The 26,181-nt window shown below is 50.3% G+C and overlaps 1 protein-coding gene across 1 annotated transcript in view; it reads left to right on the forward strand.

Moving 5' to 3' along the window:
* Window positions 1–9,670, forward strand: part of ADAM33 (ADAM metallopeptidase domain 33) — a 31,154-nt gene extending 21,484 nt beyond the window's left edge. Inside the window, exons 15-24 of the mRNA XM_072861445.1 lie at window positions 963–1,071; window positions 1,612–1,816; window positions 2,777–2,854; window positions 3,670–3,778; window positions 4,130–4,280; window positions 4,906–4,996; window positions 5,703–5,948; window positions 6,250–6,413; window positions 7,190–7,207; window positions 8,487–9,670. Coding sequence (XP_072717546.1) covers window positions 963–1,071; window positions 1,612–1,816; window positions 2,777–2,854; window positions 3,670–3,778; window positions 4,130–4,280; window positions 4,906–4,996; window positions 5,703–5,948; window positions 6,250–6,413; window positions 7,190–7,207; window positions 8,487–8,538 — 1,223 coding nt within the window. The 3' untranslated portion in view covers window positions 8,539–9,670. The remainder of the gene's footprint in view (window positions 1–962; window positions 1,072–1,611; window positions 1,817–2,776; window positions 2,855–3,669; window positions 3,779–4,129; window positions 4,281–4,905; window positions 4,997–5,702; window positions 5,949–6,249; window positions 6,414–7,189; window positions 7,208–8,486) is intronic.
* Window positions 9,671–26,181: the final 16,511 nt, after the last annotated feature.

The raw sequence follows: 26,181 nt of genomic DNA on the forward strand, positions 1-26,181 counted from the left end.
TGGTCCTCTGCTGTGCGCGGCCCATCTGCCCTCTGCCTATGGTCCCCACGCTGCATACAGCCTATATGTTACATACAGCCCATATGTTACATACAGCCCCCGTGCTGCATATGATCCCCATGCTGCACATAACTCCATATGCTTCAAGTGACCTCCACGCTGTAGTGCAGCCCATACACTACATGTGGCTTCAGCACTGCATATGGCTCATGCGCTGCGTAGACTGTATATGGCCTCCTTGCTTTAGTTAGCCCATATTCTGCATATGGCCCTCACACTGCCTGCAGGCCCTATACTGCCCATAGGTGACGTGGCTTATAAGGTGTACATGGCCAGATACTTCCTATGGTTGTTACACACTTCACATATATATACACTTTATACGGCCACAGACTGAATACAGCCCCCATGCTGCGTATGGCCCCCACTCTGCATACGGCCCATAGCTCATATGCTCCGTATGGCCATCTGCTGTGTATGGCCCCCAGCTGCGTACGACCCCATGCTGCATAGAGCCCCGACACTACCTATGGCCACGTGCAGCCACGTGCTGCACCCTGCCCCTGTGCACCCTACAGCCCCCATACCCACGCTCCCAACACCCCGCTCGCACCCACGTACACCCCCCTGCTGCTCCCACCCCATACAGGGCACATAGGTCCCCATTTGCGTAGCGGTGCTGCCTCCCCCGGGGCCAGCACCTGTGGGTGCCCTCAGGAGAGCTGCAGCAGGCACAGGGGGGAATCCTCCCCCAGGGCCAAAATTCTCTGCTGGATCCCAGGGAAAAGGGGATTTCACCCCTCTTGTGCTGTTCTTGGCCCAGCACCCGCAGCAGCAGCTCTCCGGGAGACTTCTCCATGGTGTTTCCTCCATGAGCATCCAGCCACTGTTCCCGGTTTCAGTATTTCTCCCTGCTGGCTGCTTTCCCCATCCCACACAGGACCTTTCCTCCCTCCCTGCAGGCGCCTGGCCGGCCCCGGACGCCTGTTTCCAGGATGTGAACATGGCCGGCAACACCTATGGCAACTGCGGCAAAGACAGCCAAGGGCGCTATGTGAAATGCGACAAGAGGTGGGTGCAGCGCTGGCACCCGTGGGTGCCCCATCTGCTCCTCCTGCACCCGCAGCCCCCTGCTGCCCACCCCTGCGATGGGGCTGGTGGGGCCCTACCCCGACTTCCTGGCATCACCTCTTGGGCCAGCTCTGTTTTGGACCTTAGGAAGCCACCAGGTCCTTCCTGGGCTCAGTGCCCATCACTGCTGCGAGGTTGTCCCACCATGCATCACCTCCCAGCCCAGCCTGAAGGGAAAATCAAAGACAGCATCAGCAGGAGATGCTGTTTAGGGAGCGTGTGCTCTCCAGTATTCCCAGTTAGACCAGGGATGTTAGAGGGGCCCCCCTGCCTGTTCCCTCCAGCATTTCTCTGTGCTGTCCATGATTTATCCAAGTCCTTTCTGAACCTGCTGAGCCTGTCCCATCACAACCTCCCATGGCCATAAACTCAGAGGGAGGTGAGCCAGCAGGCAGCAGGGCAGGGGGTGATGGGGCAGGGAGGGTGAAGTGGCAGATACCCACATCTCCTGCCCTCACCTCGGCTGCGTCCTGCTCCTAGGGATGCTATGTGTGGCAAGATCCAGTGCCAGAGCTCAGCTAAGAAGCCCCAGGGGACCAACACTGTCTCCATCGACACCACCATCCGCTTTAACGGGCGGGAGGTGAAGTGCCGAGGCACCTACATGTACACCTCAAAGGACGATGAGGAAGACCTCTCTGACCCTGGGCTGGTGATGACGGGGACGAAATGCGGAGATGGGATGGTGAGTACCTCTTCCTAGGGCTGGGATCTCCTCCAGGAGATCAGCTCTTTGGCTCTTGCCCCAGCTCCAATGTAGACATTGGCTCTTCTCTGTGTCACAGCTGGGCCATGGGATGTGGTTTCCTCCACTCTTGTAGGCATTGCCCTGGGTGACATCTCAACCAAGGCATTTCTAGACATCGCCAGGCGCTTGTGTGTAGGCCACCAAATTATTCTCTCTGGCCTCCATGCTTCTTTACTGATTTAATGCGTAGTGGAGCAACCCCAACAAGAATTGCATGGCCCAGGACTTGATGGATGAAGCTTCCTCCTATGAATAAACTGTTTCCCAGAGGAAAGCTGTGTTAGAAATCAAGACGACAGGTCCAAACAGATTCTGCTAACTGAGCATTAGTCTCCTTTACAGCCCCTGCATCTCCAAGTACTTTACAGAGGGTTAGTTCAGCTGAGAAAGGGCAGAAGCCTGGTAGACAACACGGTAGCAGGGATGCACACCAGACAGAGCTGGCTGGGGAGATACAGCCTTTGCTATTTGGCATTTTAATTGTGAAATTTTCATCCCAGTTTGGGATGGAAGGCCAAAATGTCAACATTTTCTTGAGAAAGGATGGCTGGTTTTGAAATCCAGTGTCATTTTTTTTGGCTAGTGCCTGCCTTTTCAGGCCAGATGGGAAATGCCTTTTCCAGGAGCTGCCAGGTGGGTTGTCAGGGGAGAGGGGTGGGAGTGGTGGTGGCTGGTCTCTTCTGAGCCATCCTGGATGGGGGAACGGCAGAGGTTTCCTGGGCTGTGCTGAAAATTGGAGTGAAATGCATTGGCCTGGAACAATATGATTTAACCAGCCTGCATTTTCCAACGGACAACAGACATCCTTCCAAGAGGACTCCCATCTGTGAAGCCAGAAGATCACTGCCCCCCTCTCTCGGGTCTTCCTCTAACCTCAGCTTCTTGGCTGTCTCTCAGGTTTGCAAAGATCGCCGGTGCCAGAATGCCTCCCTTTTTGAGCTGGAAAAGTGTGTTTCCCGGTGCCATGGCCATGGGGTGAGTTATTGCCTGAGACTTACAGCAGGCTCCTGAGATGAGTGCAGATTCTTAAGCAAAACCGAGTGTCTCCCACAGGGATGAGTCTTGCAATGCAGCGGGCATCTGCTTTTCATAACTCTCACGTGCATCAGCTACGGGTGAGACTGAGCTGAGATCTTTGCGTACCCATGTCCGAGTTAGAGGAAGAAGATAATTTGTGATGTAAGGACCATCTGCAAAATTTAGATCAGGGTCCAATTTGAACTGGAGAGTGTTTAGCGCTCAGAGCAGGTGCCTATTCCCTCTGAGAGCAAAGCAAGAGTTAGAAACACAACTGGGACTGCAAAAAGGCAGGGAAAGGGTTCAGCGAATAGAAAGAGCCACTGTTGTCCAAAGCTTAAAGGCTACAAATGTTTGACCTCTTCAGAACACAGCCCTTTGTCAGATAAGGCAACAACAATGCTATGGTTTAATGGGAAGATCCCAAGGGGAAGATGTTTAACAAACTTCTGGCCTAACGCAAAGTATTCAGGGCATCAGGCTTGTCTAGTTAAGCGGCGTGAAAACTGAGGGTATAAGATACCTGTCTTCAAGGTTTCTGCAAAGAGCAGGGAAATGAAAGTGCCAGCATGAAAATATCTCTGTACATTGCAACCACACATTTGAGGGCAACACAGACATGATCCAAGTGATGTTCAAGGGGTGAATATTGGCAGGGGTTAAGCTCCTTCAGCCTTGACTCCTGCCATTGGTCATCTGCTCTCATCCCCACTGTATGGACCATCGTTTCCATTCGTCCCTCATGGTCTCCAACCCTCCTTCTCATCCTGCAGGTCTGCAACAGCAACAAGAACTGCCACTGCGATGCCGGCTGGGCTCCCCCCTACTGCGAGAAGCCGGGCTTGGGTGGCAGTGTGGACAGTGGCCCTGTGCAGCGCGACAGTGAGTCACGACTTCTCGTCCGGTGCCTTGTGATGCTGGTGGGGCTGGAGCGATGCCACGAGAGGGGAAAATGGGGCGATAAAACTGCTGACAGCTCTGCTCCCACATGTGCTGGGTTGGGTCCGTTCAGGCAGACTCACAGCCTATGCCCAGCCCTGGTTGCTTGGTGGCCACCCATTTTTATCAGAGGCCACCAGATGGTACTGCTCCCTTTTTGGAGGTGTGATCAGCAATGGTGTCTCTAGCCTGGGTGTCCGGGAATGGGCAGATGCGACCGACGTTTGCATCAAGCGAACCTGGAGGCTGCTGGATCTCCCAGCCCTGCACTCATCTTTGTGCTTTCCCTGCCAGATCACGAAGCCATCTTAATAACCCTTCTGCTCATCTTCCTGCTCTTCCTCCCGGCCCTGATGATAAGCATCTACTTTTGGTACCGGCGAGAGAACTCTCTCCTGAATAAATGGATAAAGGAGATGAGGAGGAGGAGCCAGGAGACATATAGGTGGGTGAATGCATCCTACATCCCTTCTCTCCTGAGGACCTAGTGAGACTCTGAAGCCTTGTTTTCTTGCCACTGGCAGCATCCATCCTGGTAGGAACGGTTGTGGGGGAGCTGGTGGTGCCCAGGGTCTGTTTCAAACTGGTATGAGACCTGGTTTGAGATGTGAAGAGCTCTCTCCTGGGAAAATCTGAGGCTCTCAGCTCTCCCCTGAGCAGAGGACAGGAATGGTCCTCTGGACAGGATAGCTCCAGAGAGTGATGGCAAAGGTGGCCTGTTTCTTGCCATCCGCTCCTAGCAGGCTGCAAGAACTGGAAGGGCTCTAAAGGAGCACTGAATTTAGATATTCTCATTATTTCCCCTCCCAGTACAGGCACAGACATACACATACCTCAGAGCCCCTGCAATAATTTGAGCAAAAAACCCAGAACCAACCAACCTCCTTCATTACCCTCATTATCTCAAGACAGACTTGTCATCCCCGCTCACGAAGCACTGCAAGACTGTCTGTTAACAATCTGGTAATGGAGACAGGATCTCGCTGATGTGCAGCATTTCGGGAGGCAGCTGCTGCAAAAATGGTTGCTTTATTTTGCCATCTGTGATTTATGTTTGTGATCCTGGGCAGGAACAAAACCATCAGTCGGAAGTCAACCAGTGGCCATCCCAAAGCTGCTTTCACCTTGCGGAACATTTCCACCTCCAGCCACACTAATAAAGTAAGTAATAACTCACCTTCCAGGTTTGCTTTCCCTCCCTGGGACTTGATACTTGTGGTGATCACATCTACCTCTAGCAACTGGGCAAGCAACTGGTGCTCCGTGCTGGTTTTGCATTGTGTCTGCACTGTGAGCCCTTGGTCAGTAGTACACATCCCTCCTAAAAGTGAGTCTGTTGAGCTCTGCCTGCTCCAAAAGACCCCAGTGATTGCCAGGAGCCTCCGCCGGGAAATTGCCCATCACCGTGGCAAAGCTTAGTAGGGGCTGTGCAATCCCACTGATGACTCCGGGGAGGCAGATGCTTCTGCTGCTGGTTGTGTCAGCTCTGGTGACCTTGAGATGGGTAAGCCCAGGGCTCAATTTGGGAAGAATTTAGGGTTTTTCTGAGCACAGCCACAGTGGCTGAGAGTGGGGCAGAACAGATGATGTCTCCCGTCTGGTGGAAATCTGGTATGAATTCACCAGAGCTGGCCCTGCTCCAGATCTCCTGAGACCAGCACCTTTCTCATCCTGGTGTACAAGGAGCAAACATGTTCAGCTTTTGGGCAGGATGGTAAAAGTGGTGGTCCCAGAAAGTGGAATAAATACCCAGTGTTCCTCCTGCAACTCCCTAGCACCGAGACCTCGAGGGGACATCTGCTTTTCAGCACCCAGGAAAATGCACCTAAGGATTTTTTCCGTACTTCTGCTTTTCTCGTCCCTGCAGGCAGCACGGACTGCGTTCCCCCACAAACCCAGTGCTCACCAGCCCGGCTCTCAGCCTATCAACGTTGTCCACCCTCTTCGCCTGCCTTCCCACTCCATCCCTCCACGCCCACGAGACCCCAAGCCTGCCAGGCCACCTCCGCCAGTCAGCAAATCGCCCATGGTCCCCACCAAAACGGTCGTGTCCCAGGCTAAGCTGCCGCCTCCAAAGAAACCTCTTCCCTGCAGCCCCGTGAGGACCCCACTGGTGAGTTTTGCTGGTTGGCTGTGCTTTCCTTCCGGACTCATAGAAATTCCCTGTTTTTGGCTGCCTGTGGCTCTTTTGGGTTGGGCACTATTAAAGGAGCTGTCATGCCACCCTAAGAGATTAATCTGTTGCAATGGTGAAGAAAGCTCATTAGATAATGAGAATATTTTAAGGTAGTTTGGGTGGTGTTGTTACATGCTTTGAAGCATCTCAGCTCTGCAGCAGGGAAGAGAGGTTTGTAGGAGTTCATTGGATGCTCCTCTAAGGATGTTGTCTCTCCCCATACACTTTGTGATCCCAGGTTGTCCCAAAGCACCAGCCCCCCCGTCGACCGCTGCCTGGAAGTCCTCTTCTGGCCAAAGAGCTGCCTCCTGCACATGGACAGACCCTGCTGGTCATGGTCCCTCCTACCAACTTCAAGGTGTCGGGTACAAGTGCCATGAGCCATCCCACGAGGCCATTAAAGTAAGTTGAGAGAGGAGTTGAGCTGTCTCCCACCACTGCTGGGGTCCTGCAGGTGGACACAGTAGGGGGTCTTGTGGGTCACGTCTGGGTGGGACATCCCAAATGTCATTGTGGTGTGCTCTGGTCTGCCCCTCATGGTGTCTTCACTGTGACCTGGGTTTCTCCTGCTCCTCCCAGGTACAGCTTGTGCGTACAGGCCAGGCTGCTGAGGAGCAGGGGAAATGCTCTGTGCTCTGGGGTGTGTGGGTCTGTGCACGCTGCTAGAGCTACAGAGGAGTTCAAAGCCCACCAATGTTGGGGTAACTAGCCTGTAGGGCATTGTGGATCTTTGGTACAGGGCATTTGGGGGCAGCTGCAAAAGGTAGGAAGGAAATCAGAAGACGTCCCAAATTCTGCTACCTGGGGAGCAACTGCAACCAAAGTGTTTGTCCAGAGGGGGATGCTACGTGCATAAACAATCCTGTGCCCATGCTCCTTCCTGCATGGTGCAGGAGAAAAGCCTGCCCACTCGAGTGAGGTACCTGCAGGTGCCCAGGGTCTGCAGCCATACCTCCACCTGGCCAGGACCCCACAGGATTTGGCCAAGGTTGGTCAACGGTGACCAAGGTTGGGACTTTGGGACTTGTAAGGTCCTGATGGGTTAAGGGAGATGCCATCCTTTGGGGTACATGTGGCCTCCCATCCCAGAGCATGGAGGGAGCTGTTGGTGTTTTGCTGGGGGACAGTGGAGTGAAGGGATGGACATTGATGATCTCTTTCTTCTTTCCTCCCTGCAGGCCGATGCCACCTCAAAGGTGAGTCACAGACACCATGCAGGACCATGGGGACTGCTTGTGGGGGGATGGTCTTTGGTTAAGCACTGGGCTGGGAACCAGGAGACTGGGGATTAAGCGCCTGCCTTCCCAGAGGCTCCTACATGAGCAGGACGTAGCTCCTCTGGGTACCCCAGCAACAGCAGGGCTTGGGCACCTGTGTCCAAGGGAATGGAGGACTTGCGTTTTCCAGTTTGGAGCAGGGGGATTAAGTCCAAGTCCTTTACAATATCACTACTATTTTCAGCTCTTGCTATACTGCTAAATCCTCTGTGTATGGGTCAGTGGAGCCTCAAGGGATTGCGCTTGCATATGCTCCTGCTAGCCAGGGTTGTGGGCTGTATCCAGCCAAGGAGAGAAGGCACCATGCTGGACTGAAGTTGGCCTTCATCCCTAGACAGACTGCTTTGCTAATTACTGCTTTGACCCTCTTACACTATTTTAGGTTCTTGTGCCTCTGTAGTTGCCACTGCAAAGAGGCTGAATATGCCCCAAAATTTCTCAGTGTAACTCAAACCCTATAGCTCATCTCTTCTAGTAGATAAAACAGGCCTGTTCTGTGGTCCCAAAAGAGAAAGACTTTGCACATCCCGGCAGCCAAACTTGGCCCCCTTCCCCAGACGGTGTAGTTTTGTCCTTGCTTCCCACTGAGAGCAGGTCCTGGCCATCTTCTCTTGAAATGGTGCCCATGTCAGAAAGTGTAGACTGGCAGGGCCAAACTTGTGCCAGAGAGCAGGACGTGCCCGTGTCCTGGTCCGTATTCATTACTTGACACCACCAACATGCTAGGAGAGGGCCAGGGAACTGTTGTCTTTCCTGGACGGAGGGATGGAGGTGAGAGATGTCATGAATTCCCAGGAAGGACTATAGGGTCCATATTGGGTTGATTGATTTGGTGATGTCTCTTGGTAGTGCACGAACCACCTTGGCTGTTCTTGGGAAGCCAAGAGCTTCCCAAGGGGATGTCACTCCTGCAGCTGGTGGGCTCCCAGTTCTCACTGCTGGTTACTGCCTGGTGTCACCACATGCTTTGGTGAACTCTGTGTCCTGTCAGGGTTTTGAGGGTACACCAAAGGAAAACACTTGAAAGCAATACAAAGAGGACATGGGTGACCATGACAGTCCCAGGTCCCCTCTGGTCTCAGGGACAGCAGCTGGTCTGCCTTCCCTGAGCTGTGGAAGGATGATTGTGGTGGAGGTGGTGGATGCTTGGTCTCTGCACTCAAATGAGTTATTTCCTTTCTCTTTCTTCTCGCTCTAGGCCAGTCCCAGCCGTCAAAGTCCAATCAACCTCCTTCCCCTTGAAGAAGTGACAAACCAAGGACACCTTAAGCCCATCCTTCCTGAGCTGGCTCTCCTGATTTGCACTGCTGCTGGCGACAGGGGTCTTTTATTCCTTTCTTGTTTTATTTGTCTTTTGATACCAGAGGACTATTTTTATAAGACAGAATATGTATTCAGCACAAAAACTGTAGTGGTGGTGGGGAGGAGAGGGGAAATTGGTACCATGACGTAACTAAGGGTTGGAGTGGGTTGGTGGTGGGGTCACCATGATGGAGACTCCACCACAGCTCCTGGCATCGCTTCCTGGCCAATTTACCCCCTGCTTCTGTTTCTTCTTGACATTGCACATGGGCTGGGATGGGGTGACTTGGGGTCAAGTGAACGTCCAACACTGACGAAAGATGCTGACGACAGTGGCAGCAAAAGCCGTGTAATATCCTTCTACCTACCTCCTCCTTCTCCTCCAGGCCTGGTGAGACCCCCCCACCACCCATTGCCACCAGAGTTCAATGCTGGGCATTGTCTCCGGGGAGACATTTGCCATGAGAGAAAAGTGGTTTCCAGTTTGGACTGTGCCATACAGTGCTGGGATATTTCCATGTAAGATCCAAGTTCTCAGGCTCCTCCTGGCCTCCTGCCTGGTTGCACAAGAAAAAACCGGTGACAATCCTGGGGTTGTACCTGGAAGGAGAAGCTATCTGGGAAACAATTTAATGTCTGAAGTGCTGGTGGCAGCTGGTAACCAGGGTGATTTCAAAGGGCTCAGGAGCCCTCCATAAACATTGCATGTTCCCTGCTCATGGGGCAAGCCCAGCACTGGCTCTGCGAGCTGCTAACACTCTGCTGTCCAAAGGGGAAAGGAGCCACAAGCCGGGAACAAGAGCAGGAAGACCTCCTGCCTGTATCATTGGCTTGCCCAAAGGCCTTGGCCAAGCCATTGCATTTCTTTGTGCCTCAGTTCCCCCCCATCTGTAAAATGGGGGGTAATACCTACCTCACAGGGGTGTTGTGAGGTTTAACAAACTGATGTCTTGAAAGGGCTTTACAATCCTCAGATGAAAGGTGCTGTTGACCTGCACAGTATTGTACTGTGCCACTTTTCTGTGACTTGACATGCGGCTCTGTCAGGGTCTGAAATGAGAACAAAGGCTTTGTACAGTCCCCTGGCTCCTCTGGCTCTTTTCTTGCTCAGAAGTTCCCTGAGCCCTTAGACACCAAGGTCTCTGGGTTCCTACCACACCGGTGCAAACAGATCCCTGGAGCCCCTTCTGTAAGCCCTTCAACCTGGGATCATTTGATCCAACTGTGTGTGACATGCCAGCTACCCTGGGGTAGATCTGATCTGACCTAGGACAAATCTTATTGAGATGTGTCCAACCAATGTAAAGGTTGTTCATGATGTAGGCTCAGGGACAACCCTTAGGAAACTGCTCTGGTGTTTCATTATCCCCAGTGGGTAATGAAACTGAAAATAGGCTGCTAATTGCAGGTTGTGGTTAAGGCCACCTTAACCTCAGCTGTCTTTACTATCTTATGATCAGGCTTTGTTTCGAAGTCTTTGATCATGCATGTGGGTCTTCCCTGAAGCAGCTCTGGTACTTCCATATCTTTCTTGGTTGGTGGATATCCAGGAGGGATCTAGAATCCAGCATCTCCTCTTACTCTGATAACAAGTCACAAAATCACAGAGTCATTTAGGTTGAAAGGGACCTCTTGAGATCATCCTCAGATGACCTCCAAAGGACAGGATAAATGAACTGGTCCCTAAACCTTCCCAAAGTCCCATGCTCTTGGGTGATCTCCCAAGGACCTCTGACATATTCAGGCTTGAGGAAGAGCCTACGCAGCTCCTGGAGAGGGGAAATGCTGTTCCCTGCCTATGAATATCCTCCCTTCTACTGTCCAGTGTAGGTGTTAGCAGAGGGTTAAACACTTGGAGAGGGTTTGGAGAAGTCACTGCAATGATGAAATGGTTGAAGAAAACTTTTCTCAATGAGGCGGACCATTTAGCTTAATGACAAAGTGAGGGATGACAGCACAGCAGTCAAAAAAACCCACCTTACTGTGAGACCAGCAATTGAATGATCACGTCAAGCTGATGCAATGTCCCTGGGCTTGGATTCTTGCCCATTAATGTCACCTACCTGGCCATCACACGCCCTTTTGTCTCCTGCTGTTGCCAGTGGGGAGAGATGGGGAGTTCATCCTCTACAGCTATCCAAACTTCACGAACAGCGCAGAGCTAGGACACGTGCATTCGGGGGCGAAATTTGAGCTATTCAGGCTAGAAAGGAATTGGTAGAAACCCCCATTTCTGATCTCAGGGATCCTGCAAAGATGTACTGGTCTAGGGCTCTGCTCAGCAGCACAATAAGTACTCAAAGATATTTTCACCTTTCTCAAAGACCCTTTCTCTTCCTGGGAGATGTCCTTGCGTGCACCAGTGGATTTTTCTTGAGGCAGATTAGCTGTGCCATGGTGCAGAATGACCCATCACATCCCTTCTCCCCAGGCAGAGCAACAGTGCTGAGAGCAGCCCTCCCAGTCCACATGCCCAGACCAACCCATCTCCTCTGCCCTTGAGGTTCAAGCTGGCTCCCTGCTTGGAGCGGAGGTATGAGAAGATCACAATTTAGGGGTGACGCACGATGGTCTGTTTTCTGGCTTTGTCTAACCTGACATGGTCACAGGGAGTGCAGATCGATGATGTCCATCCTGATGCATCCACAAATGTAAGACGTGGCCTATGGGCCATGGGATGGGCAGGACTTGAGGCCTGGTTAGAGAAATTCATGAATCCAGGGAGGGCTTTTGGGTGTCCAGATGACACTAGATGGCAGCAGGTGACCATGAAATCCTCTGCTCAGCCTTGCCTCTGAATCGTTGCTGGGATTTCCAGGACCAGATCCTCAAGTGCAGCTGTTCTCCTTGCTCTTTCTCCCCTGTCCCATCATCTGCAAATCCATTAAAAGCGTGAGCTGGGCACGAAAGCTGCCGAGTGCCTCTGATGACTCGTTGAGCTTGCAGTCTGTCCAAGTAGAGCTTTCCCCCTTATAAAGGGGTCCACTGCCGGTTTGGGTACCTTTGGAAAATGACAATAGGAGAGCTGAAAACCCACAGCCCTTCACCGCACTGTGTCTTCAGCATCAAAGGCACCTTCTTGCCTAACGGAGCCTTGCTCAGACAGCATGTGCTTGGTGAAGGGGAAAGGGGAAAGCTCCCATGATGGCGGTCCTGGATCAGTCGTTTCACTGAAACCTGGGGGCACTGAGACGTGCATCGTGGTCCCATCTGCTACTTAAAAGTCTTTCAGTCTCCCTAAGGCTTGGAGGGGTGGGTGTGGGATAGAGGATCAGACCACTTTTACCTTCATCACCTTGGTGTTTCTGGGTGCTTGTCCCAGCTTTGCTGCTGTATAGGCCAACTCACGTATCATGTCTGTCCCTGTATGCACTTTGAGGTGGAGATCAGCACCAGAGTGAGTACACGGAGTGCTGTAACCGGCTTTAGCCCTTCTGCATTTTTTGGCATTAGCCTGGATGTCTCTTGTGACCAAAGTGTCCACAAAATACTGCATCTGCTGGGAGGATGGGCCTCACCGTTTCCCCTCCGGTCAAGTAAGGGAGAACCTGGGACTGTTATTACGGAGACATGTGCTGAAACTCTCCACCTCCAGTGAGGTCTTGAGCAAGGGCTGAGGCTGAGAGGCTCAGGCTAATGCTTCACTGGTGGTTTGAGCAGTCCTTTTGCATGCACATTTCCCATTTATCCAGTGGTACTTGTACTTACCATGTGGCAGATACCACAGGTACCATGCTCTTCCTCAGCCATCTATATCAAATTCAGTGGCTTTAGATCGTACACGCTGGAGGGAGCAACCATTTTCTTAATTACCAGTAACATCCTGGAAGGCAGGATGGGCCCATCCCCTTTGTCCATCTAGTCAGATATCCAATTTCCAACAGTAACAAGATCAAAGAGCAAATCCCAGCTCCTTTCAGATTTTAACCTCAAGACAACAACAAGAGCAAAGCCCAGCTCAACAACAAGAGCAAAGCCCAGCTCCTTTCAGATTTTAACTTCATCCCTGATGGAGCTGGGTGCCAGCTCTTTGCTCTGTCCTGGTATAATTGCTCTCATGTTCTTCAACCCTCCAGCAACGGAGAGCCCACACCGCTCCAGGGAGCATCTTCCTGTGCCTTCCTCCCCATGGTACAAATATTTTCTCCAGCTTTGGTCCAATTTATCCGTCTCCGTCTTCCTCCTACACTGAGATGCTCCAGGTCCTGTGCAAATGAAATGGGGGAGAAGTTAAACTGGGGTAACTCGGGTGAGTCGTCTCCAGCGGTGTCTCTTTCTCTGCACAGCTGCTCTTCTCTTGCTCTGTCTCATCGCCGTCAGCATTCTCGCCAAGACTTCTGAGGTCCCTGCACACCAGGCACTTTGCAAACAGCAAAACTGAGAGCTCGTGATCCAGCCTACTATGAAATTAGTAGGGACCTCTGGGCTTTCTGGACACTTTCACTCTTACCAGGGCTGATTAGGGGGTGTAGGAGTGTGCGTGGGGGTGTTTTAACATCTCCTAGGCTTCCTTTTAACACGGTGGCCTCCTTTGAATTAAACATCCAGGTGATATGACAGGCACAGCCTCAACCCAGGAGAAAGGTCCTACTGAGCTGATAGGGCTCATTTGGGCCCATTTGGGCTCATTCGGGTCCTGGAGGTGGCCAAGGAGATGTGACACCACAGGGAAACAGCTTGAGTGGCAGCGGAGGGGAGGCTACAGCCACCTTCATCTCCATGCTGGCAACTCCACCTTGAGACTGAGCTATTGGTTACAGGCAGACCTAGCCAGGACACTGGGCCTGGGTTAGGTCCCGCATTTGAGGCAGCACTGACGTAGCTCGCTGGGAGGAGGACACCATGGCTCTGGGGATGTCTGACCCCAGAATAGCTGCCCCAGCACGTTAATGGGCTCATTGGGACTGGCTGCTTTTCCCTATGGAGCAGAAGCAAGCTCAGCTTGCAAAGGGACTCAGGACTGTACCTTCTTGGTCTTTTCGGGGGGTCACTGTTGCCCACCACACTTGTGATGAAGCTGGCAAGATATCTTTGCCCTTGGGCAAGTCGTTGCCTCTGTCTCCGTGCCTTGGTTCCCCTCAGTTTGTGAAATGGAGCCATCAGTCCTTCATCTGTCCCACCTGTGCTCTGTCCTGCCTAGTCACCCTGGGGTGCAAGAGCCACAGCAAGAGGCCAGGTCCTCACCCACAGCAGCTCTGTGGGCTTCTGGCCTGCTTGGGCTCTGCAGGGGTTTCCAAGGGATGAAGGAGGACGTGGAGGAAGGGCCAAGCACTGGAGGGGACAGGGGAGAGTCCCCAGAGGTTGAGTGGCTTCCAGTGAGCTTCAGAAATTGGGGGGCTTTTCTGGAGCACACTGGGGAAGTCACCTTGGGACAAGAAGTATCCTCCTTGGCTCCCTGGAGCCTGAATTTTGAGGTGCACCAAGTTTGCACCAAATTTGTTGTGGGTGTCCTGGCACCAGGCAGGCTCTGTCCCCTGGGATGCAGCACGAGGTGACGTTGCTAGTGTAAAATGTAAAACCAGCTTCTTTTTATTTTTCTCATTTAATGCTGCATCCTGGGGTGGGAGAGATGAGGGCGATGGACACCTGAACTGGGACCACACAGCCGCAGACAGGCAACACACTCACGGGCATACAGAGCTGCAGGCAAGCAGACGCACGCACAGAGCCAAAGGAAAAAAAACCAAAAGAAAAAAGGAAAAAAAAGGCAGTGAAGCGGTTAATGAAGAGGCTCCTGCAGCTGAGGGTGTTGAACCATTCATCGTCTTCCAGCGCCTTTTCTTTCCTTTTACTTTATTTGTCTTTGGCAGAAGACAATTGCTCTCTCCACCCGTTCCTACCGTTCAGGGGCTGATAGCTCTCTCCTTGGAACCAAGAATGGTCCCATTAAAAATGAAAGTATAAAGCACAGCTTGATTTTAATTCACTGTCTCAACATTTCTATATATAGAGAGAGAAGGAGAGAAATACATTTATAATATTATACACACACATGCTAAAGACTGAGGTCCTGTTGAGTGCTGTCACTGAAGTGTTGCCTAAAGCTGATGTCTTATCTCTCTAATTTCCAAGTATTTCTTGGAGAAGTGAGTGTCTTTTAAGTCCCAGTGCTATGAAGTACAAAGCGAGCTTGGAGATGGAGCACTTTTGTGTCAGCAGTGTCAAAGCAGGATACAGCTCTCCGTCTTCAACTTCCCTTTCTGTTTTAAATCCTTGCTCAGAGGAACAAATGAAGAAATCAGTGCAACTTTGGACAATATTTGGAGCTGAGGAGAAGCCCCATCCTGTGGCTTCATGATGATGTGGCATCTTGATGCAAAGACACTGCTTCTGCCATCCGCCATGGTTTGAAGAACATCGGTGAGTGGAGGCAGGGCTGTACCTGGATATCAGAGAGCACGTGCAACGTGCCTGTTTTGGTCCCAGATGCTCAGCTGAGATAATCAAACCAAACCATTCCAAAGAAGTAAAATTAGGAAGTTGGAGAATGTAGAAATGGGGGTGGAAACATCACAGCGTGGCTTCAAACGCACTGCATGAGACCTAGGTGTCCAGCTCTTGTCGGCAGATGAGATATATAAATGAAGGAGGAGCTGTTCTGGCCTAATTAGCACAAACCAAATTACTGCCTCGAGAAACACATCTCAAAGCTCTTTTCCTGGCCTCCTTTACACAGTGGCCACTGATGAGATGCTATGAGATATTTGCAGAGGATAATCATGACTAGCCAGGGACTGAATGGGGCTGACAGTGCCCAGGAGAATGGCTGAGTTTGCTATCACCTCTGCAGCCCGCACCTCCACTGTGCTTGCCTGCAGCAAGGTGCTGAAGGTCAGGATGTTGCTCACCAGCCTTCCTACTTGGTCAGGGAAAGCTGGTGGGACACTCACCCAGGGAGAGAGGGCTGTTTATTGCAATTACTGCCACTTCTTTGGTACCCAAAGGTGCTTTAAAGAAATAGGTATAAGATGAAATTTTTGTCATAAAGAGATCATTTTATCTTTATTGGGTTTGCATAAACATAAATAAAGAAGCTGTTTCAGTCCAAAGTAGCCTTCTGTGACTGAGGGACTTCATGCACTTTGTGATCCCTAGGCTTGTAGAGCAGGGAGCTTTGGCCATGTCTATGCTCGTAGATTAAAATGTGCTTGCAAATGTTTTGGGGGTCCAGAGGCCAATGTCACAGAGCAGTCTTCATCTGTGTTATTAAATTCTTCTTCCTTCAAAACAAAGTGGCCATCGGCAAACTGTCTGCTGGGATGATTCATGGGGCACATAAGTGGCTGACCCATGCAAGAATCATATAGTGCTTTGTGCTAAGGCCAAACGTGTGCCAGGAAGGACTAACACTTCAGCAGCTTGAGTTCAGTCCACCGTTCACTTCACGAGTACAGACGCAGCTTTTGGGACTAGGCTGAGAGGGAATATATTTCATCTCTGTAGCTCTCCTCAACCAAGGATGGTCCATTTTTAGCCCTCCTGCTTCTGGCTATGGTTGGTAGAAAATGGGTGAAGACAAAAGCAGAGAGTCCTTAAGTCATCTTAGACAACATTAGTGCAAAAGGACTGATCTAAGAGGTACCTCTAAATGTCTAGGTGAGGAGTCCCTGGTGACAACACCCATTTTCACTGTGAGAAGCCAGTTATTCCTGTGGTCAGTGGTGTATATGAGGAACAAGAAAATGTTAGCACCCTTGCAAGGCCCCTTTCATTTATGAATAGTCACCTTACCATTCCCAGCTGGATCAACTCGATACAGGTTTTGGACTAATTTTCTAGCAAAGTGTAAATTTACCCTTTTGGATTCACAGCAAGATTGTGCTAACATGAAGAAGGGCAGAAAGCACAAGGGGAAGGGCAAGGCAGAGCTTACAGCTGCAGGACAGGACCTACCATGGTAGGACTGAAATAGAGGGTCTCCTGAGCCTGAAACCGCTCTCACATGGTGGCCCCATCAAGACTGCTCCTGCTGTGCAAAGGTCTCCAGCCATAGATATATGTGTTGGAGCAGGACCTGAGCTGAGTATATACATCAGGTCAGACATGTAGGACAGAGGTACAGGTGTCATCCAGGGCACGTGTGACAGGAGATATCTGGTCTCCATTGGACTTGAGGTGATCAAAGGCCAGAGTCCAACCTGTCAAGCTATTCTGCTGGCTTTGCTTAGTGAATCCAAAATGAGCCACAGTTTGGATAAACAGCCTAATTTTCTCCTGGGCATAAAAATAACAGGTGGCTTTTTCAACTATTTTTGTTCTGCTTCATTTTGTTGGGTTTCTTCCCCCTGCTTGCCCTTTCCAGAAAGAAAAGCCATGGCTGCAAGACAAAGTTTAGTCATTCTTTGAGTTTCAAATCATTCCTGGCATGATTTTTTCACCACACAGTCTCCTCAACAGTGTCTTTCCCAGGAGGGTTTTACACCTGCGAAGCTTTTGTATTGCAAGCAACTCAGGTCTGAGTCAAGGTATTATCGTCCGTTCTTGTGCCTTGTCTCTACAGGGCTCTGTTCTCGGGCACTTTATTAGCATCAGTCGTGTGGTTTGTTCTTTGCATGTTTTTCGTTTTTATACCAGCAGTGAAAATAGCTCAGTTCCCTTTGATGTTCCCTTGGATGGAGCTCTTTTTTTATTTTTTCTCTTCCTCTTTTAGAGCAGAAGCAGAAGAAAATCAATTTAAACAAGATGCAGAAAGGTTTCAAAACACAGTCTTAATCAAGTCAGCTTTGCCTCCGATCTTCCTCCGGCTCAGCCCTGAACCACCCCCCCAAACCTGGCAGTTAATGACAAAAGAAAATCAACGATGACACACTTTGAAATCCTTGGCACTGAGTGACATGCACAATACTTTAAAAAAAAAAAACACCAGACAATTGTCTGGAGAACTTTCTCCATTAAACTTCAAAAACCCACACTGTTTTCTGGGATGGGAAATGGCTGCTCTTCTGCTCTGTCTTGTTAGAGAACAGGCCCTTGAGTATAGCTTAATTGAGCTCTGCTGTATTTTCAGCAGGAGGTCAGGATCTTCTCCAGGGCTTGCAGAGCTGAGACTGGGCCATCCCAGACATCCAGATGATGCTGTCCCATTCAGTTGTCCTGCAGCACACTGGGAATGGCATGTGGCAGGGCTTGAGGATGGAGGAGCACAGGTAGAAGTGGCATGTCTGCCCTTTTGGATGCCCATGTGCTGGCTCTTCAACAGTATTCAGACGAAAGCTTGGTGTAAGAAGAGCTTTGAGAACTGCTGGCCCTTTTTTCTCTGAAATGGTCTTGGAAGCTTCACACCTGGTCTGAACTCTGCTACCTGGACCTTGCTAACTCTGTAGACAGCAGAGGTCCTTGGACGTCGCTCAGGTAGAGCTTGCAATGCTGGTCTGTCCTTGAGAGCCAGGGAATGACCATGGGGTTGCTGGCAACCACCCCAGGACAAACGCTGCTTCTGATGAAAATGCCCTGGTGCTGCAAAGCTCTGTGACCCTCTGGATGGGACAAGGTCCTCTCTTGGTTTCCAGAATGTGAATTTCATACATTCCCAAGAATTGCAGACATGCTGGTTGGAAAGGACTTCCGTCAGCTGTCTAGAGTGTCTGCTCAGAGCCTTTCCTCTTCTTCTTTCCAGGAAAAAAGGCCGGTGGTGATTGCATTTAGTGTCTGGTCAATTCTAACATCCCTGCCAGCTTCAACAAGGGAGTCTTATAAAACCTGCTCTATGCTGGAGGGACAAGTCCCATGCTGAGTAAGAGCCAGTCCCTCCTTCTAAGACTCCTCAGGGCCCCTTTCAGCCCCTGTCCCCTGAGTGACAGCTATATGTCCATGTGTGTGGGTTACACCGCCTGCTAGGGTTGGGTTGTTCCAGCTCTGTTGGTGGTGATTCACTTTTTTACCGTCACAGTTCTGCAAATGACACAAGGACTCTGCCAAACACTGACCCAGCCCCAAGGCCTTGAAGATCTAGCACATTGCTAGTTTCGCCACCGTCCACCTCCAAAACAACATCACACTTGAAGTCTTCATGACTCCAGGGCTGATTAAGGCTCTCTCCCAGTTATTTCCCCTCCTTACAAGCACACAATGGGAGTTACTGCATTTAGGACCCTGCTTGCTTGCTCTGCCGATAAAGGAAGGCCAAGCAGACTTTGTGCAAGACCTGATGCGAGGTGGACTCTGTACTTTCTCCTTGATCCCTAATGACCAGCAAAACTCAGCCTGGAGTGAAAGCAGGAGACGGATGGTTTGCAGCAGAATACCAATTTTGATGATTATACGCTGCACCGACACACCATCAGAATAACAGGGGAAGCTGATGGATTTGGTAGCGCCGGGCGGTTAACGTTCTGCCTTGTTTTGCCTCCTGTCATTTTGTGGTGCTAATGGCTTCTCCGTGATTTGTTAGATTACATGACCTCAAGGACACCCAGCTCCCTTCTTTTCTCTTCCCTCCTTCTCTTCCCGCGTGTGCGGACGTGCACTTTTGTTTTAATAGAATCTAAATGACATGTCTGTGCTTTGGACAGAGTTCAGGAAAGCCATCGCAAGGACAGCGAAACCACAAGCATCCTATGAATGATTTCAGCTGTCCCTTGACCTGTTCCAGCGATGAAGCTGGGGGGCTATTGATTCAGCTCAGGGCAATTGTGCAGGTTTTTTGCTGAATTGGCTTGGCGCGTTGGCTGGAGATTACACCTATTTTCATGACAAGAATGAATAGCTGCTGAGCTGTTCTGTCTGCCTGCTACCCAGCGGGACTGGGAATGGAGGAACTGCTCCGGAAAATGCTACTTGATGCATTTCCAGTCACAGACCTTACTTCACCATCACCAGCTCATGGGACCAGAGGTGATGCCTGGGTTGGGGAAGCCAAGGTCTTCCTAGTTCTCAGGACCAGAAATATGTCCTAGCTAAATCCTATTGTCCATGTGGGAACAAGACCTGGGCATGCATTGTGCCATCTCACAGCCCTACCTTGCTTTCCAAGCACAGAAAAGCCTCATGCGTGGTTGAGGCCTGGTTGGTACCAGGGTACCTTGGTTGGTAGCCTGCATGAGTACAGCCTGCAGGAATGGCAGAGGTAGGTCCCAGTTAGGGACAGGGTCAGCCAGGCACCTCGACTGTGTAGGTCCAGCAGAATGGACCCTCCAGAGACACCACACCCCTTGTGCTTGTGTCTGCCTCCAAGTCATCTCCTGCAAAAGTCTTTTAAGGACATGGGAAATAGAGACAGGATCTGTGATACCCTGGAGATGGTTCTGGAGGCCACTCTGAAATTGCCGGTCTTTGGGTCTCACCTGGCTGCTCCACTGAAGTCACTGGACCAAGTTCTCTGCCCCCAAGGCTGGGAGGAAACAGCTGTACCTCTTCACTGCATTTGGGTTGACTGTGAGCAAGGGTGGCTCCTTTTCTCCATCTGTTCTGCCCAAATTTTGCTTCTCCTTCTTAAACCAAGTTGGGTTTGTCTTTTTTGGAGGAAGCTGGGTAAGTCACAGTGCATATATCTTGTTAGCATGGAGAGGAATCGCTGTTTTAGCACACATTAAAAAGACTAACAGGGACAGCCATTAGCTATTGAGAAGCTGGTGTCTTCTGAGACCAGTCATCTAAGTCCTATGTGGATGCCCCAGTGTAACTCATGTGTCCTCTATGTGCTGCTCCAGAAGGCTGCAGGTGTCTTGCATAACTCTGGGCATCTCAGATAGCACAAGATGCCTAACTTCAGGCAACTGAACTGAGCCTTTGGTTTCCACCGGCTGCGACAGGAGCGTAGACACCTACGCTTAGACACTGAAATTTATGTGTTCCCATCTATCAGCTAATCCCGTCTAGGGATTCAGTGTGGTTGTTAATAATAAGTGTCTAGCAGGGCAGGAGGGAAGTGTCTCAATTATTAGGCTTATTCAGCCTTGAAAAAATCATTGCTGCGCTGTTGGGCACCTGCGGGGATGGAGCTGCTTGCGGGATGTCTCAGGAGATGGTGGACCCTGCAGCTTAGCTGGGGGGTGTGTGGCTTGAGCATCTTGGCTGGGGTGAAACACAGATGAGACCCTACAGCTGGCATGGAGGTGACAAGGCGAGGAGATGGAGAGCCCACAGCTGGGCTTCGTCTTGTCCAAACCGAGCAATGCACATGCTCGAGGGGCTGGCTGGGAAGTTGCAGCTGCAGCAAATAGAAGTGGTCCCGCACTGCAGACCTGCCCCATTGCCCAGTGGGGAAAGCGAAGGGGTTTATGCAGAAAGCTGTGGACCAGACCAGCCCCTGGGTTCCCCTCTTCCCTACAAGGTATAATCCTGCTGCCTTTGTAGCAGGACTCAGTTTGCTCCCTCTCCCATTTTGCTCCTCACTTTGCTCCCACCCTTGCAAGAGGAATTACTCAGTGGCGAATAGTTGCAGGTTGCTCTTCTCCGGCTTTGGCAGCTCAGTCAATAACAACAGCCCCCTGTGTTGTTCCTCCTACCATGTGGAGCTTTTTCCTTTCTCTTTTGTCTTCAACTTCCAGATTCCTCTTAAGCTTCAAAACTGAAAAAAATCCTGTCTCTCTGTCCTTATCTGCAAGGTGAAAAGAGGGAGAAATTGTCTTCTGCCTTTGGGAAGATAAGTCACGTTGGAGTCTTCCTCTTTAGAAAACTCTCTAATGCCATTTATCAATTAATTACTGGGTTGCATTTATGCCCATTAATTCCCCCTGCTGTCTTGCATTTTTGGAAAGGTCTGTGTTGCTCAGGATCTAATTGTCCTGGACTTACACTCCTTTCTTTCTCATTTTCAAGTTAAGTGGATGCCAGAGCCTTCTACAGCTGCTCTTGTATTTCCCCTGCAGATTTCTCTGCCCCCCCCCCTTCTCCTCCACCCCAGTTGTGTTCAAAGAGGATTTGACTGGGTTCGGGGGGAGTGGATTAAACTGTGCAGCCCAAGCTTTAAATCCTAATTCTGCTCATGAATCAATTGTTGCTGGAGCCAGGAAAACATTTTCACCTGGAACTTTTTACGCTGAAAGATACACTTTCAGGTCACCTGCAACATGCTGTGGTTTTATATCAATCTTGGTTCGTTGTTTGGGTTGAAATAACCAAACCAGACAATTTTGAAAAAGAAAAGCTTCAATTTACTTCTTTTTTCCCTCCAAACAGTTTGATGTCTCCATTTGAAACAATATTTCACTTGCTTCACTTCAACTTAAAACACAGAAGTATTTATTTTAAATGGAAAGGAGTTCCCAAGTAAACAAAATGGGCTTATTTTGTTCAAATGATTTGCCAGTGAAAAATTGAAAAGTATACCTTTCAGATAGGCCCAAAAGAATGTTTTTCTTCAGTTCAATGACTTAATCATAGAGCTTTTCTCGCCACCCCCTTGCCCCACAATCGCCTTCCCTGATGTCACTGAGAAGTGCAGAAATGCTGCCGTTTAAGCCCTGTTTCAGCCAGAAAGGATTTTCTAATCTGTTTGGTGTTAACTAAGCCAGCGTTTTAGAGACCTGAGCAGGGTCAGTCCACTTGGAAAGGTACGTGATACTTAAATTCAGCAAGAGCTCAGCGTTTCAGGATCCTTTTCCCAGGGTACTCCATGGATTTTGGAGGACATCATATTGAAAGCCAATTAGAAGAATTTTTTTTGTAAAATCCCCAGCTTTGGTCAGAAAGAAAAGGGATGCAATTTTGTTAATGTGCCTAAATCCCATTGGTTCCTACTGAGATACAGATGTGTCTGGTGGGCACAGATGTGGTTGTGCCACAAGCTGGTGGGGTTAAAGCCTTGTGAGTTCTCCTGTTCTCATATCTCTCTGGAGACCAGGAGAAGATGAGCTGTAATGCAAGCAGAGGGCTTTCTTCCAGGGTGTCTTCACCTAAGACCATGGGTGGGATGTTGCTTTTGCTGTCTCCAGCAGGTCATGAACCCATTTATCTTAAGTGGGAAGAAACAGGCATGTCTGTGGTTACTTTCCGTCATTTTAGCCCACCAAAGCATGAGCTAAACCACGCTGAGTGCTCTCCAGTAATGACTCCAGGAGCTCAAGACAGCTCAGGGCAGGTATTGATGCACCAGGTACCTGAGGCAGAGCAGGTTGTCGTGGCTGTCAAGTCGGTGCAGCAGTGACTATGTGAAACCAGTAGCCTAAAATAGGACATTGCAAGGCTGTAACCCCCCTGGCAGGTGGTTGGTTGGGCAGACATCCATGCTGCATCCTGTAGGAGCTGTCACACCAGCCAAGGTTACTGGTTTGGAGGTGGCTTGCTTGCACCTGGCCATGCTGGATTGCTGGGACCACGGGGCAGATGTCCCTGGTCTCCTTGCTGTTGCTGCTGCTGATAAGAAATGCTTCAGAAAAGGAGAGGATCCAAATTCCCAAGGTGTGAATCCAAATGCATCTCTCAAACCAAGTATCTGGAGTTGGGAAACCATTGTTAGCCCTCCTCTTGGAGGTAGATAAGCATATCTGACCCAATCCTAGCTTTGGACTTGCTGCTGGGATTGCTCCCCATTGCTCATGAGGAATGCATGGGGCTCCTCTCAAGGAGGCTCAGAGCAGGGAAATCGTAAACAGAGGTGCTGAAAACCTGGTGAAGTCTGAAAACTAAGTATTAGTAGGATTAAGATTTACAAGCACAAAACTCCCACTCCAGAGAAGGAGAACTTTATGCCTGGGTTTTGCATATTCAAAAACATCCATGAGAGGCAGTATGTGGCTGTCCCTTGGATCGAATGGGACAGATACTTAAAAATTCCCTGTTGGATGGGGTGCAATGGTTGGGCACAGGCCAGAGGTCCTGCTGAGGTGGAAAGGGGTTGGTAAACTGGAAGGTAAGAGAGGAAAATCCACGCCTGCGTGGATCTGGTGCACTAGTTATGTTTTCAAATTCAGGTTGAAATTGTGTACAGACCTGATGCAGGCTCTTACACCGGGAGTGAGCTTCACCTGAGGAGAGCAACAAAAGCACCCTGGCAAAGCAGGATTGTGGAGAGGCTTTAAGTTAACTATCTGTCTAATTAGTGAGTCTCATTCCCCATTTTCCACTGAGCTTCAGTGGCACTTGAAAGCAGCTGCTGCCAACCGTGGCTTTGTGCCTGCTACCTCTGTGTGCAGCCTTCAGGCAGTGGCAACCCAGGGAGAGAAGCAACTAACCTTTCTTTCTCGGTGGCTAATGACAAAAATGGGCTGTTTGAAAGCCTTCCCAAATCCCGGGAGGAGGTGGTGGTGGTGGGAGCAGAAAATGCAGCGCTCATTGCTCAAGGCTTATCTCCCATCTACAGAAGACAGCAGTCATTCTTCAGGGACTGAACTGGGGGGAAAAAACTTCCAAGTACCATTAACCCCAGAGATGCTGCACACCATGGCCAAAGCCAGCATCCCAGGGCCACCTCTGCAGCGATTCCCATTTGCTCCCTGCTCAAAAAAACCTGGATTTCTCACCACCCATCTGTTATTCAAATCCTTCCATCCTGCAGGGTGTTATTATAGGGCAGTGCATCCCTTTCCTAGATTTGCCCCTCTGCTGTGGGAGGATTTATCTGCACTCCTTCCAACTGGACTGTATCAGGGGATCACCACTGCACTTCCAGGTTCCTCATCAGCTTCATATTTGGTGCTGGGTTCCTCCCCTACGTGGGAACGTGTTGCCTGATGAATGGAGACCCTTGGAGGACTCAAAGCCAAAGCCATCCCATAAACATCACCCTAGTGTTATTTTTTTATTTTGAAGAAGCTGATACGAGGGGGACCTAAAGCTGGTCCTTGCCTCTGAGCCTCCTTGCTTAGTGATGGTCAGGTTCTTGTTGCACTTACAGGCATCTTTCTGTTGCATTTATGGAAAATTAGATCGATTTGCTAAGCTGTGGATGTGGCTGCAATTGGGAGAGGTTAGAAGACTCTCTCTTTGTTTGAACAGGAAAAACAAAACCAACAGTATCTGTTCCTTCTCTTACTGAAATTGGGGGGAAGTGAGAGAAAAGGAGTGTTAATTGGTGACAGCTCACTTCCTCCAGCGTGGAGAGTGAAAAATGAAGTAACCCTGGCAGCATGTGGCCACACTGCCCAGAGAGCCATTAACTACCCTTAATTGTCTTTGGCTTCTCATGTCAGGGTGGAGCAAAGAGTGGACACAGCAGATAAAGCCAGCTCTCACCCTGAGAAAAAGGAGTTTCTTGTTGTTTTGCAGGATGTTTGAAAAATGGTGGGATGCAACTCAGATAGGACCAAGTTCTGGAGGAAGCATCATGGGGAATATACATGAATTTCCTTTTATTTCCTACCTCCCCGGGGTACCACGGTGGCAGAAGAAGGGAGAGAGGTCAAGCTGATACTTGAGGGATGAGGACAAGGTGAACCTGTCTGTGGACAAGTGGGTGCAGCTGGACGCTGCGATGGGTTTAGGAAGCTTCAGTGAAAACCTTTTTGAGGTATGTGAAAGAAGACAAGAAGGAATCATCTACACCTGCAAGTTTTCAACCCTTTTCTTTGTGAATCCACAATATGTTACAATAAAAAGGCAAACCTATAAGTCCCTCCTGGTTGAACCTACTTTTCTTGGGCATCTTGATCAGATCCCTAGAAAACTACAGGTCCCTGGGGAATCTGTACGTTGAAAACCTCTGGAGGACACAGGGAGAGGGATGGACAGAAACTTGTGGGGCAAATTGTGGAAGGAGAAGACTACGTGTGGAAAAAGGAGCAGCTGTTGCCATGCATTAAGCCTCAGCAAAGCCCCTTTCCTAGTGGGGTGACAGGAGCTTAAATAAATCACCTGGAAGGCCGGAAAGAAGTGGGATCGTGCTCTGCCTTGCTTAGAGCAAGAGAGATTCATGATGCGTGGGCGGGCAAATGCTCTTTACACAGCGGGTCAAGTACTCTCCATCCACTGAGGCTGGGGAGCTGCAGCTGGCAGAGGGGAAGCTTGCGGGGACAGCGGGAAAGGTCCTTTGGGGAGGGCATCAGCAGAGAGATGGAAGAGCGGGTTAGTGAGGGAGGTCCTCTGCACTGGCAGACCTCAGCCCCTGGAAAGGTGGGATGAGGAGTCATCATCCCAGCTTGCACCATCCCTTGGTGTTTTCTGTGTGCGTGTGAGGGTTGTGCTCTTAAGCAGTGCTAGCTGGGGGCATGACCTGCTTGTGCACACATGCCCAGCCTGGAGGGTTAGAGAAAGGTGGAGAGGTACCATGCAGGGTGGGAAGCAGTTTCCTGAGCCCAGGATGGTCCTACTAAATCCATCCATCCTGCCCTATTGCAACCCCAGCTTTAGGCTGCGTGTAGATCCCAACTTCACTGCCTGGCACCCCCAAAACTAGATTTAAGGGTGGCAAAGGATGGTTACTTTTCTTAGGAAGCTGGGGAAGACCAGGTGCCACCTTTGCCTGGTTAATGCAGGCTGCCTTCAGTCAGCCTCGCCACCTGGACTTTAATTTTCTCTTCCAGACACTCAACCAACGGTTCCTTCTTCCCTCCAGGTGGGAAGGCCAGAGAGCAAAATCCATCCTTTGTGCTGGCCCCTTGCCATTCGTATTTTGCAGCAGCAGCTGTTGCCCACTTTACCGCACAGACCTTTGCTCGCCTTCCTCTTCACCCCCTTCACCCTCCCCCTCCACACTCCCACTGCTCTTCCTCCTT

Source organism: Ciconia boyciana, chromosome 5, assembly GCF_034638445.1.
Source record: "Ciconia boyciana chromosome 5, ASM3463844v1, whole genome shotgun sequence".
Taxonomy (NCBI): domain Eukaryota; kingdom Metazoa; phylum Chordata; class Aves; order Ciconiiformes; family Ciconiidae; genus Ciconia; species Ciconia boyciana.